General features: G+C 37.4%; 1 protein-coding gene across 3 annotated transcripts in view; it reads left to right on the top strand.

The window, feature by feature from the left end:
• ACSL3 (acyl-CoA synthetase long chain family member 3) overlaps positions 1-16,540 on the top strand; it is a 41,499-nt gene that overhangs the window by 14,463 nt on the left and 10,496 nt on the right. For all 3 annotated transcript variants that reach the window (XM_090147222.1, XM_031596386.2, XM_031596387.2), the window contains exons 2-6: positions 1,925-2,346; positions 7,845-8,022; positions 12,566-12,675; positions 14,370-14,508; positions 16,137-16,287. In XM_090147222.1, coding sequence (XP_090003348.1) covers positions 1,996-2,346; positions 7,845-8,022; positions 12,566-12,675; positions 14,370-14,508; positions 16,137-16,287 — 929 coding nt within the window. In that variant the 5' untranslated portion in view covers positions 1,925-1,995. The remainder of the gene's footprint in view (positions 1-1,924; positions 2,347-7,844; positions 8,023-12,565; positions 12,676-14,369; positions 14,509-16,136; positions 16,288-16,540) is intronic.

A 16,540-nucleotide genomic window follows, 5' to 3' on the forward strand; every position in this document is an offset into this window, starting at 1 on the left:
AGCTGTTTGAATATCAGCAAAATCAAAGGGAAAGCTGCTGTTCTGGAAGTGCCTCTCTAAGCAAAGAGCCGTGCAACCTACAATGAATGTTTCTGGACAGCTTACTTGTTTTTCAGACAGGGACTTTCTTTGGAGAAGAATTTTCCAAAAGGTATTAAGTCAGTTGTCTTTATTTCTTGCTTGTCACAGAGTTTGGTTAAATTCCTTTTCTACTGCATAGCCGCAAATAACTTCTTCAGCTTTATAAGGAAAAAGTGTCTTCTCCCCTCTGCCCTGAGATGGGCCAGACACAATTCCCATAGCGTGTTACCTCCTGAAAAACTTCTGTCTGCTGAACTCAGAATTCAGCATGAAAACGTCACGTTCTGTGCTGCTATCAACAGCACCATAATTTTTCTGGACAACAGCAGCTTATTGTCTGGCACGTGGTTATTTCCATTTAAGTATCCTTCAGTGACAGCCTAAGAACATAAGTCTCTTCAAACGATTACTGAATTTGCCCTTTAGCCTACTTAAGATTTTTTTTTGATCATTGCTTGTTTTGCCTTTGATCTTAAAAATAATATATATACACTGTTCCATTTTAGGCTTTAAACTCCTTTTCCTTTCTGCTACTTGCTCCAGTAAGTATCTCCAAGAAAGGGCTCCTATGCTTGAGTTAATACTAGTCTCTGGGTGCTTTGCAGAAATACTTTTGCTGGGAGTTCTAAGAAAGTGAATGATTTGAAGAAAGATGGAATTAATCTCATCCCACACATTTAGGATTGTGGATCGATTACAAAAGGATGTACAAGTCTAATGCTTGTAATAGTGAAGTGTCTTTCCATTACTAGGTTTTATCTTTTATGACAAACTTTTTTTTCTACTAACGTTTCTTTTTATTAGGGTTTTTGAAGTTGGTGGGTGTTGTAAGACATCAGCAAAACTGGTATGGGATTGGCACTGTAGCCTGTGAATGGACACTTGGTTCATTTAGTAAGAACAGTCAAATCTATGCATCTTGTGCACACATCAGTATTAGTTTTCTGACTTGTTATTGCTCTTCATGTAGTTGTATCAATACAGCTGAAGAGTTAACTGAATGATGTGTAATTATAGTTGGACTGTTTTGCTTTTATGGGCAGAACTATTTTTGTAATGGGCAGCTCATTCACTTGCAGAAATTCGTCTTCAACCATTATGACAATTGTCTTTGATTTGCCACAATAATTTTAATTAATTTTGTTGATTGTGTGGATCTTTTGGATAGACAGACTAATTTATTTACTCTGCATTAGGGCACATTAGGACATTGCATCATTATATTCATTAGATATGATAAACTATGCTAAAAAAAAAAAAAAGTATATGAGTATACTGGTTTGTAAGGACATTGGAGGAAGCTGCACAATCTTCATAGTACTGCTGCTAGGATCTGGGCTGGTCAGTGGTTGGCTGACCTGCGATCAGGTTTCCCTCATACAGAATGGTTAGGTGACTTGTTTTCTTCTGTTCTGTATGGAGGTCGGACATTTACAGTCAAAGGATGTGCAGATTGCTATTCAGATATACATGCAAGTGTTCTAATGTGATCAGAGAGAATCTTTTGAAATTGTGAATGAGTTGTGTTTGTCTTGAAATGTTGTGTGCTGTATGTGTAATTTATGGAAAAGAAAAAAAAGAACTCCTGAATTCCTTAACAATTCTGTGTTTGTACTGTTTAACATCCAAAGGAATGCAAATACTAACAGCTCTGTAGCCTGTTAAATGCAGCAGGAGAGTGTTTCCTTAGTATGGGTGGCTTGTGGTGTTTGTGTTGGAGATTAAGGCTCCTGGCTGATTTCTGCATAGAGAGGCCTACTTCTGATACATATTGTAATGCATGTTTGAAAACATTCTCTCTCAAATACAGTTTCCTGTTAACTTCTTGTTTCTGTTTTTGCAGATCTTTTTGGATCCCTGTCTGATTGCTCCATGGTCTCAAACTCTCCCCTGTAACTGTCACAAGGAGCCGAGATGAAGTTGAAGCATAACATCAACCCCATTCTTCTGCAGTTTATAAACTTTATTATCTTAGTGTACACGGTTGTAACGTACATTCCTTGGTACATATTTTCAGGCTCAAGGCAGGCTATAGCAAAATCCAAGCAGGTTAAGGCTAGACCTGTGAATAACAGGCCTGGGGGTGCGTACAGGTCTGTTAACAGTCTGCACTGCTTAGCTTCAGTTCTGTATCCTGGCTGTGATACACTTGACAAAGTTTTTAAGTATGCTAAAACTAAATATAAGGACAAAAAGCTCTTAGGAACACGGGAAATCCTGAAGGAGGAAGATGAAATCCAGCCATCAGGAAAGGTTTTCAAAAAGGTAAGGGTTTTTGCAGTCTGCCTTTTGAGAACTTTTTATTCCATGTATTTACTTTCTCTTGTAACATTTCTAGCAGAGCAAGTTGGGAGGAGGGAAAGATAGGTGCTACCTTTTATTTACTTATTTACTCTAAGTATTTGGCTGGTGTAGGTGGCTTAATGTTCTTATTTTAGGCAAGCAAAAAATATTTCCCTTTGTTTTATTCTAAATTATAATTAAAGGGAGTAAAGAAAAGTAGTCGATACTTAGAAGTACCTTTTCAGTGAAGTTAACTGTAAATTAAGAGTTTACAGTTTTTACCCAGCATGCTCAGGTCTTTAATGGAATTTTTGCTTGGAAAGGGATTGCCCAGACTTTAATTGGAAAACTTTTATTCTCTCCGTCTCCTTTAAGGTGATCTTCTCTGCTAATCTGTAATCGTAGTGTGGAGAGGGAGGTTTAATTTCAGTACAAAACTGCTGTTTCAAGAGACTGATGTTTTTGTAGCCGTTAAAGTTCAGGGCTTCTGTTGTTAGTTGCTGATTTGTGTTTGATTAGAGGCATTTAAAAATGTAGTTTTGCCTAAAGAAGTGAACCAGAATACGCATATGTGCAAAGAAGGGTTTGAGTCCTTTGCTTCTATATTAGATGTTATTAATTGTGTGCACTTTTAGGACTATTTTTGGTTAAGGTTGGTTTTCCTGCAGAAGAAAAAGTTATCTCTGTGTAATAAAGGGGTCCTTAAACAGTGCTAATTTTAAATTCTGGTATAGGAATAAATCAGTTCATATCACAAGAGTTGGCAAAATCTAGTTGTGTTGAAACCTTTACAGATTTGTTAGTGAAACTTCCTCCCAGTCATTAATTTTTCACTGAGTTCAGAAACGTACTCTTTTTTTTTTTTTTTTGAGAAAATGGTATATAGAATCTTTTTTAATTCATGCTTTGATGCCCTCTAAAGAAACAGAAAGGAGTTGCTGTTGTGCAAAGTAAAGGCTTCTGGGCATAGATCAGAATTTTGTCTGCCTATGATCAGTGCTCTGTTCTTCAAATATGATTGGTAGCATAAGGCTTAAGATCTTATGAGTTTTAGCCTTTCCTATTATGCAAACAACATACTCTGAATACTGGAAGGTTGAAGAATGTTGATGTTGACCTACTTAAATTACTTATTTTTTCAGTCTTTAGACTTAGAATTACCTAGCTTAGGTAATTTTTTATCTAAGCTTGACACAACAGTTCATTGTAATGGTGATTGCCATGCTTGCCCTGAAGCTATTCTGTTCCAAGTTGTGGAATTAGCAAGTAGCTTTACTTTATTTTTTTTCTCCATTAGGAAGACAGTATTTCTTATTACCTCATAGCATGTTTTAGCAAGTGAGTAAATGTGAAAATTGCACAAGGTGTCTTTGACTCTTAATGTCAGGGTTCTTCTCCTTTGATTTTGCTCTTTCATTACCATGGATCTCTTTGCTGCCCAGATCCTCTTGGTGAAAGTTAAGGCTGAGGTTCATTTGGTACAGCTTTTTAAATAGGTTCATGGCACTTCTCAGTTCTTACGTGTTGTGCATGTAATTCATGTACCTTCTGGGAGCTGCAAAACTTGTTGATTATTTTTTTCCCTTTCAGAAATTGAATGGAGTGGTGGTGGGAATGGCTTATGTGCTTATCTGAGGGCATCTGTACGTCAGTGGCAACTCTGAATGTAGACCATGGATCTGTGTACCGAATTGCATTGCCTGTTAGAAGATGGCTTTCTGATTTGCAGATTGCATTGGGCTAAATTAGCCTAAGTAATTTATTGAGTAAAGAAATATCCCCTCAAATTAAAACAAAGCTTCTGTTTCTTAACAGAGCTAAGTGTATGTCCACTTCAAGCTAAAATTATTTAAAGCTAGATGTACATCTTTAATTTCGCGTACTTTCTCAATTTAGAAAACAGTGATATCCAAGATAATCTGTACTGTTTTTGGAACTTTATATTTTGTACTGTTGTTTGAAAGATCTATTCATGTGTAGTGGCCAAAGAAGCAGAAATTCATAGACTCAAGTAAAAACAAACAAACAAAACAAGCAGCAGAACAACGAAGATAGAAAATAGTGTGAGTTTAGATATTGGGTCATTGTGGTGGCAGGAGTTTAATGCAGAATCTGTGCTCTTCCTCACTTCATAAAAAAAAAAAAATGAGGCAAGAGAGATGAGCAGTGAGGTACAAGAAGAGCAGCAGGGGGGTGCTGCAGTGCTCAGGGTGTCTGGTGCAGAAACCTGCTGGGGGCTGCAGGAAGGTTCTGGCTGCGATGGGCAGAACAAGGGTAGCTTGTGATAATAAAAAATGTCATAGGTGCTCCTAGGTAATCAGTATTTTAGAGAGTGTCAGATTCTTCATGTTTATTGTTGTTTCCAAAAATGTTCAGCTTCAAATTGTAGTTGAGATTCTTTGAGGCTTCTGAGCTATTTGTCAGCAGACTGCAAATGGTCAGTGAGGTCGGGCAGTTCTATGACTGTGTGCTCACTGTGCTTCACGTTTAAATATACAGAATAGAGCTGCCCTACAATCCAGGTTAAAAAATGTTCACCAGGCAGCAAATACTTATTCTTTGGTAATTTGATAAATTTCCCAATATTAATTCAATAGTGGTATTAAATATTTTCCAGCATGAAAGGATAAGATTGAAGTATTTTTGCTAACTTGCAGGTGAAATCTGGTTAAAAGCTGATGCACTAGAGGGCAGTGTCTTTCTACTCACGCGCTATTCTAAGGAAACATTGAGAGGTGCTGTCTCTTCTGATTTTATGTTTGATTTTACAAGTCTGTTTAATCAGTTCTGAATAATCTTGGCTCCTTGGCCCTTCTCTTGCAAGCTCTCAGACAGTTACTTTCTTGGCATGTGTCAGTAGTGAGAGCAGGGAGAGGTTCTGAAAGCTGCAAAGTAAGTTGTGTGGGTGAATGTTCAAAAGATTGTGGCACTTACCATCGACCTTAACAGCTCTTTACAGTAGAAACTTTCCACAAAAAGGGCCAAGGAGGGAGATGTGTTTGAAGATAGGTACTCAAACATCGGGAAGGGTGTGTGAAACCATAAGCTGTGCTGCATCATGCAAAGGAAGCATGCAGGGAAGTGTAGAAGAAGGGAACGTATACAAAAGAGGTATGTTAATGGTGGAGGGAGAGGACAGGAAAGAGGCTTGGGGTGTAGGGAGGGAATGAAGATGGAATTTAAATACATAGAAGGCAGTAGCAAAAGTAAAACCTGACATAGCCTGGTTGAGAAAAGTCTCAGTGACTCACACTCACCAGTGCTCTCCAGAAATGCAGCTTCCAGTGTGTTACTCTCTTTCTGCTGGTTGTCTCCTGTTTCAGGAAGGCAAAGCACTTGTAGGGCCTTTTTTCACTGCTTTGTATCAAACTGGCTTAAACAGTGAGGATAAATTATTTAAGAAAATGAAAGGGAGAAAGAATCACAACTGTTACTCAGATCAGTTTTTTACTGTTCAGTGATTTGTTATTTCAACTTTGGCAAGTTACACCACAGATGATGAAAAAGACCAAAAGCTGTTGATTTACTAGTTGGCAAAGCTACCAGAAGTGGTAACAAGAACCTGCTGCTTTTTCCTGCTATTATTTAAGAGCAGAATTCTGATACCCTTCTGTAAGTGGAGAATGGTGGTAGAAAGGGTGTTGCTTTAAATTGCTTTGTACTGGTGAGTTTTGTTGAGACTTTCCAAGGTGTCTGGGAGGGAAAAAGACTTTCTCAAATTAAAAGTTGAAATAATTGAAGTTTTAATGGATAGGAGAACATGTGGGTTTTTTTGTTTGTTTTTGAAACATTAAAATGTTGCCATTCAAGAAGCACTTTAGTGTGTTAAAGTGGCTGGCATGCCAGGTCCCTGCCATTGACATGTTAGCAGCGAGTGGTGCCCAGGCACTGTGCCCATGGGGTTGCCACCAGCCACGCATGACCAGGCAGCATTCTGCAGTGGTTCTCTGCCAGGACAGCAGGGGAGTTGCTGGTGATCCTCCTTCAGTAAGGTTCTGGGGCAGCCTACTTGTCTGTGAGGCTGTTTCTGTAAATAAGACAGGGAATCTTGAGCAGATGTGTGAGATCTGTTTATTTTTCGGTGGTAGTGCTGTTGTTGGCAAGTATTGTTTTTTTGTTTTGATAAATGATATTTTCTAATGAAAACGCTTTTGAAGTTTCCAAGCATCTTTCTGTGTCTGTCCTGAGTTGAAGTGTTGTTTCCCTAAATGTAGGCATTAATGAGGAGTATGGATACAAGGCTGCAGTGAGTACAACTCAGTCAGCAGTAAATTTCAGCAGCTTGAAAAAGTGTGTTGATAAAAGAAATGTATTGGAATTTTGCTTTCTTTCTGTTAAAATTCAAGAGGGATTTTCAAATTCATTTTTCTAGGAAGTCTGGAAATACAGCCTTGTTAGAAATGTGGTTACATGTCCAAGTTAGGTGTTCCAATCTGTAACCTCAAAACTTAGATAAATCTGAAAAACAGAATGGGGCAATGGGGAGAAAGTTTGCTTGTCTGACTTTGTTTTGTAGTATTTGTGTGCACTTATTATTAATGCTCTCTAGCCAAAGGAAAGGTCTAAAATACTTGACCAATGAAAATGGTGGTGTTCAAAATTGGCAGGGTGCTTGTAGCTAGATAAGAAAGGTAAATAGTAGACTGAAAATGTGGTACAAAATGTCTTTGTATTGCATCTACATATGTAAATTTGTAGGATATCCTCTAAATAACCTGTTACTTGGTGAGAAAATGGCACTGCAAGGTACAAGCATACACACAGGAACCTGCTAGGTACTGAACTGTAAATTCAGATCCTTACTGTGCACCAACTTTCCATACAGAAGGAAAGTTTGATTGCTTAACTTTTTCCACATGGCTTTTCAGTGCTGAGATTTGCCAGCAGTTTCCCATCTTCTGTCCCACTTCTGTTTGGCAGTAAAACATGGCAATAAGATTGTTCCTCTTCCCCTGACGTTTGTTTCAGAACAAACAGGGAACGGAATTTCATATTGTCTGTCAGAACCCATGGATACAGTGCTTTCCAGTTTGTTAGTCTTCCATAAGATCAAATACCTATGTATCGTGCAGGAGAATCTTAGTCCAGATGTCTAAGAAAGCAAATGCACAGAAAGACTTGTATTAGCTAGAACTTGTCACACTCTATTTGAGAAAAAAGCTTTGTGAAACCAAAGGCATTTGGGTCAGATAATCACAGCCTTTCTTAGGGTTTCTGAACTGCAAAATACAGTGGGAATTGTGTGTTTTCCTATTGTGAAAACCAAAACAGAGGCGGTAATGTGCATGGAATTGTTGCAGTATTTGTGTTGGAGCTTCCACAGCTGCTGTAATTTTTGGCAAGAATATTTTCATTATTAATAAACCGGTGTTACAATTTAAACAGCTTTGGACATCTGCAGCTTATTCACATGGATAAGGTTGCAGAGGACATATGTTAAGGCTTTTTGTTTTTTAAATTGAATTTATTATTCTTGTTAGGTCATCCTTGGCAAGTACACCTGGCTTTCATATGAAGATGTATACATCAAAGCTGTTAATTTTGGAAATGGCTTAGCAGTGTTGGGTCAGCAACCGAAGACAAACATTGCTATCTTCTGTGAGACTAGAGCTGAGTGGATGATTGCAGCACAAGCCTGCTTTATGTGCAACTATCAGCGTAAGTATGAGTCTTTCCTAAAGATTTAATTTATTTTGATCTAAGAGGACAGTGTGAAAATAAACCTCTCTCTTCACTGTACACACTAAGAGAAGTTTATATAGGACACTAAGAATTTTTTTCCCCCTTTAAAAAATAATAATAATACTGTGTAAGATAGAGACTGTACTTTGTAGTTACTTTACTGAGTTGAGAAACCTGTAGCATTTGCAGCTGGGTTTTGGTTTCAGTAAATATATATTGCTCAATGAATTTCTGAGAGACGTTTATTTTCTTCTAATCTCAAATCAGTACATATTCCCAAGTTCCTGAAAACAAACAAACAAAAATCACACATGAATTCATTGACTCAATTTAAGGAGTTGACGTCAAACTTCAATCTGTGCAAGTTTTATTTTTACTGGATATTTTGTCAGTTCTTCAGTTGTGATTTTAGTTAGTTTATTGTATTATCTCTAAAAGTTGAAAATGAATGGGTGAGTCTTGAACTTATTTTGGAGAGCTCTTTCTAATTAAAAAGCTTCTTAATAACTCCTCTTCCAAGATATAAGCTACTCCTCAGTTCAAATATTAAGCTTAATAACAAGCTTAATATTTAGTATATTTTCTCATTTTGCTTTTTGTTCTCTCTCAACTTTCTCATAGTCTGTTTTGTCATTTAGTGCATTCTAATTTAACTGGAATGCTTATCTGAGACTTTGCTCAAGAACAGCCTTGTACCTTACTGTTACTGTTCTCCCATGTTTAGTTTTGGCAAACTATTTAAAGTCAGTCTCTCTCTCTCTCTCTCTCTCTCTCTCTCTCATTGATAGCATCTGCATTAATAACCCCTAGTTCCTGATCCGTTAATTCTCTGCTGTTTCATTGCTGAGACCACTAACATTGGGCAAAGCAGAGTCTGTTCAGGGAGGAAGAGGCAGAATAGGACAGACTGGCTGGAGCTGTCCTTGCACAGCTTCAACTTGCAGCACCATACAAAGTGGGATGCAAAGCCACTCTGCTCCCTTCTCCTTGCTTCAGTCACGTGAAAGGCTGCAGCAGTATCTGAGTTCCACCAGTGGCAGAAAGCTGCTGTATGCTGAAACTTGGTGTAAGCCTCAGTGCAGGGTTTTGCATGGAGCAACTAAGTTTCTTGTTAAGAAATCTATTGAGTGCTGAACTTGGTTTGGTATGGGGATTATTGGCCATTTCATCACCATGACTTAATGTGTCCTTCACCTAACAGTAAGTCTGTGCTCGGGACATCCTCAGGGGAACATTCCTTATTTTCACATAGTGCACTCTAAAAGCTGTAGTTCCTTGTGGGCCTAGGCCTCTTCTTGCCCATGCCATGTTTGTTCTTGCTTTATAAGAACCTGGTCATAAAAGCCAGATGTGCAGAAACTTCTGGTTTAGTACCTACGGTACTTATGGTAAAGGAGTGTATCACACATAGATTTCTCTCTGGTTTTGGAAGCAAACCTAACAAAATTGTATCTAAAATGATCCCTCTGTGCTATAAATATTAGTTTGTTTATTTGATTAAACCATAGAGTTATGAATACAGAGCAGTTCTCGCATGGTTCTGTGTGGTTACCTTCTGTGTTGAAATACCAAAATGAGTCCAGAGGAGGGCTGTCAAGATGATGGAGTGGTTGGAAGACGTGGCATAGGAGGAGAGGCTGATAGGAGAACATCTGTTCAGCATTTTATCCCATTTTACTGCTCAGTTCCTTTTATTACTTTTGGAATCTGCTAGATTCCTGGTGGTCATCCTGGGAATAAAACACAAAGGCTTGCATCAGTTATCTTCACATTGGAAGTGAAGTACGCTTACAAATACTAGGAGGATTTTGTTATTTGGAGAAAAGAAATCTGAGATAGTGAGTACATGGATGTCATGTGTAGAATGTTATGCATATGTTTTTGATTTGGTTGAATTAGTGTTTTAAATTCCTGTGTTGAGACATGCTTCAGCACACTGTCTGATGTGATGTTTAGCATCTGAGCTGTGTGTCATCTTACATGAACTTGGCTGACTTTTGTATTGGCAGATGATAACATCATGCAGTATTCACGTAATCTTTTGCTCAATTTGAATGAATTATAGAATTCAGTTTTTATTGAAGTTATAGTGTGGCAAGACATTACTAAATTACTTAAATTAACACTTCTTAGTTTTCAGATAACACATCAGCTAACTGCAACTGCTCTCTTCGCATGGCATTCTTTGAGTGTGAAATGTGTTAAATCTGATGGTAGGTGCTCAGCATTCACGCCAACAGACCAGGTTCACGTGCCTTGTATGTGGTTTTAGAGAGGAGCCTTTTATACTTCGGAATTAGAGAGATTCATTCTTATGAATTGCACATACAAGTGGCTTGATGATAAGAAATACTGTATGTTCTTGATTGTCATATTTACGTCTTTTTGAAACTATGTAAGTCTTGTATTTGCCAGAGTACAGGACTATGTAAGTCTTGTATTTCCCACTCTGGCAAACACAGTCTTGTATTTGCCAGAGTGGAATTGGTAGTTGAAAAATAAGGTGGGTGGGGAAATAAATGGTTTTCTACCATGTATCCTCTCTTCATCTGCAAGGAGTTGTTCAGTGGTGTGAGAAGATGCAACACCTGGGTGTGTATAATCAAATAAAGAAGTAAATAGGAAAGGTTATGGTTTTGTTTTTCAGTCATACTTTCCTGAAACTTGAGCAGAAGTGTTTTTGTCAGAATTGATTTGCTGAAGCCTGTAAAGGTATACTTTACCTTTTCTTTCTGAGGTATGATGGGTTCAGCAGGCTAGTTATGTTGAAATAAATGGCGAAAAAAATCCTATTGCTTTAGGACCAGGTTCTGTATAATGAACTGGCAAATGTAGTGTTATTGCTGTATTTTTTTTCCTTTTTCAGATTAGATCAGTTTCTGTAGCAGAAATTGTAAGATCCCCTTTGCATTTAATACTCAGTTTTATTATTGTATGTGTAAAGATGAACACAAAAGATAATCCCATCTTGGTCTGTCTTCAAGGGAAAAAAGGGAGGGATGGGAAGGGAATACTGGAACCACTTTCAGATGTGCCTGAAAATGTTTTAGGTGCCAGTGTGGAGAAGTGACTCAGTCACCACTTGGTTTGTTTCTCCTCATGACATCAGTACTCCATCTTATAAGTGGTGTATCTCCATTTTTTTTCCCGTGATGCATTTATTTTGTGGATGAGTAATTATGTAAATGGTTATTCCAGAGATTATACTTTTCCTTCCAAGCGGCACGGCATCTCAGTTGTGCTTGTTGGCCTGGGGAGGCTGAATTTCTGTGAGATGTTTATATAACAGGGGTCACTGAAGTAAGGAGGGAGAGCTCGTGGGAACTAGTGGAGGCACTCTTCTGGACTTTGCTCCCACCAAATTAAAGAAAACACAGTGCGTGTGCGTTTGCCCTGCAACAGTTCTGAACTATGATAGACTGTTTGAACAAGGAAAAAATAAATAGAGGTCAACTATTTACTTCTCAGTATAAGAAATGCCTGATTTTGAGTTCTTCCTTGCTGTGCTGTACTGAGTGAGTAACTCCATACAAAAGAAATACAAAAGAAAGTCAGATACTTCATGTTATAAAATGTAGAGCACTGATGTTGCTGTTATTAATAATCGTGATATCTGATCCTATAACATTTTTGAAATGTGAGCTATACTAAATTGTTATACCTCTGTTTAGTGTTATGCTTGGGGAAAAAAGACATTACCTTGTTTGTTTGTTTTCTTGAGAGCAATTCCTCTCTTCCTTTCAGAGCTGCCTTTCCTCCCAGATCTCTTCCTTCCTTGTCTCGTGCAGTTCCCATAAAAGTAGCAGGAAATGAAATTGGGTTTTTTAAGTCAGTGTGAAATAACTGTAGATTAATGCTCTATTACTGATCAGCTGCCCTTACATACAGGAAACAGTTTTTCCAATAGTCAATTTCCAAAGTATTTAATTTTCTTGCTATTCTGTGTTGTCATGATGTCAGTTCAGTGTCTAGTGATTGTGGTGGTTATTAAATTATTATTTATTTATATTTATTAAATTGATGGGGGAATCTGATAATCTCAGACATAATACTGAATGTAGGTATTAATCTGCTGATAATTTCTTATTAGCAGTCGGTCTGGGCTAGTGACAACACTTCTGAAAAGAGGAGTCAAGTAAATATTTGTTGTTTCTTTCCTGTGTGCAACACAACTGTTTAAACAATGGATTTATTGAGTACAGATGCATGATTAAAAACCATGAAGATGCAATAGTAGATCTAGAATAGGATAATATGGTTTTAATACGTGTAACTAGAGCGTAAGTAGTAAAATCACATATGCATTACTTATTCCTTATTCCCACTCTAACTGAAAATTATGCTGTATTTAAATCATGTAATATGTATTTTTAAAGCACAAAACTATACCATCTTTGTAATAGCTGACAAATATTTTGACTGTTTGCCTAACTGGGAGCAGGTTAATCTCAGCCCTTTTTTGTAAACTGTACTTGAAAGTGTAAAGTAAGATTCACCAGTTTCTTTTTTTTTGTTTCAGTTGTTACTCTGTACGCTACCCTAGGAGGTGCAGCAATAGTACATGGGCTGAATGAAACAGAGGTGACCACCATCATTACTAGTAAAGAGCTGATGCAAACAAAATTGAAGGTCAGAAAGTATTATTTGTATCTTTTTCCAGTTTATCTGTTCGTTATTGTTAAAAGGTTTGGTGGCTGTATGAAATGGTGAATTGCTGTTCTGTAGTGCAAAGACTTCTTATAGAATGAGGTCTTTGTATCTGTTTTCATAAGCATAAAAAATGATAGCTGTTGGATTTAGGCTCCAGGATGATTTCTGAGAGCAGGATGAACCATTTTGTGCTATTGAAGAGCTGCAGTCCTGTCAGAAACAGCACCTCCACAAGAACTGCTGTGGTTTCTGGGTGAATTTAGAGCCTATAAATTTAACTGTTGAAGGAAGTGCGAGGAACAGAAAAATGTATAAACTGTATATGAATAACAGTGATATATGAATAATGTGATTATACTCCTGGTTTATTCTTGGATGTTTTCCCAGCAGAGAATTAATGACTTACATCTCTAGATCAGTGTTTGAAGAGTCAGAGCTGTTTTCTAGTGCAAAGAAAGCTTATGAAACATTAGTATAGCTTTAAAAAAAAAAAAAAAAAAAAAAAAAATCCCTCAAAATGTATTTGTATTTAACTTTGATTTCATTTAAGCCAGTAAATCCTTGCAATCCATTAAGAATAGTTCAGAGTTTTAATGTCATGCCTTAACCAGCAGGGGTTCTAGGTGCCTTGTTTCAAACTCCAATGTGCTGGAACTGATCTATTTTCATAAGGAGGACTTCTAAGATTTGATTGCTCCTTTCTCTGTAAGCTTTGATTTTGAGGGTACAACTGGGTTGGTGTCAGCTACTTCTGTGGCACATCAGTTGGCCAACTGCTGTGGAATCTACAGGCTGGCAGGACTCACAGCTTAGGTAACTTATCCCTGTGTTGTGACTGCCAGGCCAAGAGGTATATGAAACAAATGTCACACGGTAACTTGTGATGGCTTATTTGGCAAAGCCCTGAGTTCAGGATACCTGCTGTTTTCTGAGACCTTGCTGATGCAGGTAGAGCAGGTGGAGCTATGATTTTGTCTGAGTTAAGCTACAGTGTATGTGAGGAAGTAGATCATTCACATAGGGGAGTTGTTTAATTAAAAAATTGTGCATTATTGCTGCATTTTGAAAGAGATTTTTCCAAACTTCATATTTCTTTCTCTTAAATTACTGGAACGATACTGTATATAGTGCAAGCTGGCATAAATAATTATTGTGAGAAAATGAATTTCTTCTGCTAGAGAATTCTGTCTTCTTTCTTTAGAACTTTGGTAGCATTTTAGAACTCATAGTTTGCTTGAATTACTTAATCAGTACTTAAACATTTTCTATATTTTTTGCTTGGTGTTGGTTAGATAGCATGGTAATCAAGTGGTGACCTAAGTATTATTGTGAGCTCCATGATGCCCAGGACCTCTTCTTCTTGGTGTTCTGTGAGAGTGGATAGTCAATCTCTGCTAATCTTCATAGTCTTAAGTGTGTGCTTCTCTTGAAATAAGACCCTGATTAATAAATAGTTGGAGAAATGTTTAGACTTACAAATGGAAAGTTCAATTAGTCCTACAAATCTAAATGTGGAAAGCTTCAAGCTTTGCAGTCACGTAAGCTAGACAGGTGTATGCTTTGTATCTTAAATCCTCAGATATTTTATGCCTCTTTTTTTTTTTAATGTATGCAGTAGATAACTTTTTCTCTTGTTTGCTCAAACCTCACAATTGACGTTTGAATTTCTACAGGAAATTGTTTCTCAAATTCCACGGCTGCGACATATTATTACAGTGGATGGCAAACCAACAACATGGTCAGAATTTCCCAAGGGTGTCATTGTTCACACTATGGCTTCTGTGCAAGCTATGGGAGCCAAGGCAGACAGTGGTAAGTTACCTTTTCTTTCTGTTTGGTAGGATCTGTCCTAATTTGATCCTACTTGATTTACTGTTATGTAAACCTGGAGAAATTGCAGGTCTCAGAAAACTATGCAGTTAATAAAATGCATTTAATAAAAATGGTCTTTTCCACAAGCAAGCACCACACGTGCTGAAGAAATACGTTCAGGAGAAGCATTTAGGCCAGGGCAGAAACTTAAAACACATTCGTATGATCAGCTGTATTTGAGAACAGGTTATTTGAACCACACAGAGAAAATTATTCTGCATTTTATACCAGAAGGCATTAGTAAATCACTACCATGAAACTGTTAGATTGAGAAATATAATAAAGTGACCAAGTTCTATCAGATTTAGGTAACTATTGTACATTTTCTTATTTGTCAATCTATGATCTTGATTTCTTGAGATCTATTTCTAACCTTTGCAACATTTTTAAAATTAGAAGATGGAACTTTAGGTGTTTTAACTAACTTGTCATAGCAAAATTTTTATTCAGCTCTGAAGAGTAGTAGTATCTTAAGGTGTATCTCAAGATTTCATTGTATTCAATACTTTTTGTTCTTGTTTGCTGTGTTTTCAGAGTATTTTAACCACTGAAAGCACGTGAATGTTGGGATTAATTGTGTTTTAGGAGCATTATGGGCAGTTAGTCCATCTGCTGCTGAAGTTTAGGGGAATGTCAGGTTTGTTGCTGACATGGTGGCCTCTCGATTTTTGTAAAAAGGTGTCTAATCCTTCTTTCTCCAGTCTTTCAAACATTGTATGCTGTAAATTATAATAAAAGGACATTGTCTTTGTTGAGTTAGCCGCTCATAAATTACGGAATACTACAAGTAATTATTTATGCTCAAGAATGTTCTACTCGCATATTAAGTAAATGAGCTTATTATTATGTTGTTTCCTCTGTGTTGGTCACTGTGCAGGATGGACAGGGTTCAGTGAGTGTACACTTTAAAAAAAAAAATTTCACTGTTCTCATAGAGTGTACATGTTGTGCTGCATGTACTGCACATTATGCAGTGTTTCCTTTGAGTACACAGTTGTTTTCATATTTTCTTGTTTTCAGTGCAAGTTTTTGAAAACACTTTAATCCTATTAAAGCTGTTGAATTTAAATGTTTATGGAAATTGGAGCTCATGTTGGCCCAGCAGAACCATGTCCTGACTGCGACAGATAAAGCAGTGTGTTGTTCCTCTTCTGGGAACTGCATTGCAAAGTAGATTTGTAAATGGGGATTTACCTTGTACCAGTTTGGAACCAGTGAAGCATACTTTTTTATAAGCATATGAAGCTGGGAGGCATTTTGGAGAAGTGAAGATCTGCCCATTTCTCTGTCCTCAACAGGAATACAGGAAATGGAAGATAAAACATTGTTTCAGTAGGCTAGAGCAATCACTGGAAGTATTACTCAGCTCATACGAAGTTGTTCCTTCTCTTTATGAAGGCCTTTAACCATGACCACAGTCTTTTGAGATGAAAACAAAATGTAGTAGCAATAGTAACAAATATTATATTAGAGCAATTGCTATAGTATGTTAGCTTGTAAGATTCTCCCAGTCTGGTAGGCCTTCCATGCATTATATGTTTGTTTTTTTTTTTTAATGAAAATTGCAGGAAACAAACAGCAAGCCAGGCCTGTACCCTCTGATATTGCAGTGATCATGTACACAAGTGGATCCACAGGAATTCCCAAAGGAGTTATGATCTCCCACTGCAACATAATTGCTGGTATAACTGGAATGGCTGAAAGGATTCCAAATCTGGGGTATGTGCCAACTCTTACCCAAGGATTCATGTGGGTAGCTGCATATAATGATTGTGTAAATTATGAAGTGTTACATTGCTCTGTCTTTGACCCGTCAGATTATGCACTGATGTCTGAGCATCTACCAGTACTGTGCTAAATGCTATGAGTGTTGTGTGTGCTATCTTTCTCATCTGTACACTGGCAAGATGGGACGCAGAGCCTGTGAAGCTACCTTGCAATAGAGTAGTTGAAATCTGCCTTCAGCAGTACT

The sequence above is a fragment of the Phasianus colchicus genome, chromosome 10 (genome assembly GCF_987193195.1).
Source record: "Phasianus colchicus chromosome 10, bPhaCol1.hap1.1, whole genome shotgun sequence".
Taxonomy (NCBI): domain Eukaryota; kingdom Metazoa; phylum Chordata; class Aves; order Galliformes; family Phasianidae; genus Phasianus; species Phasianus colchicus.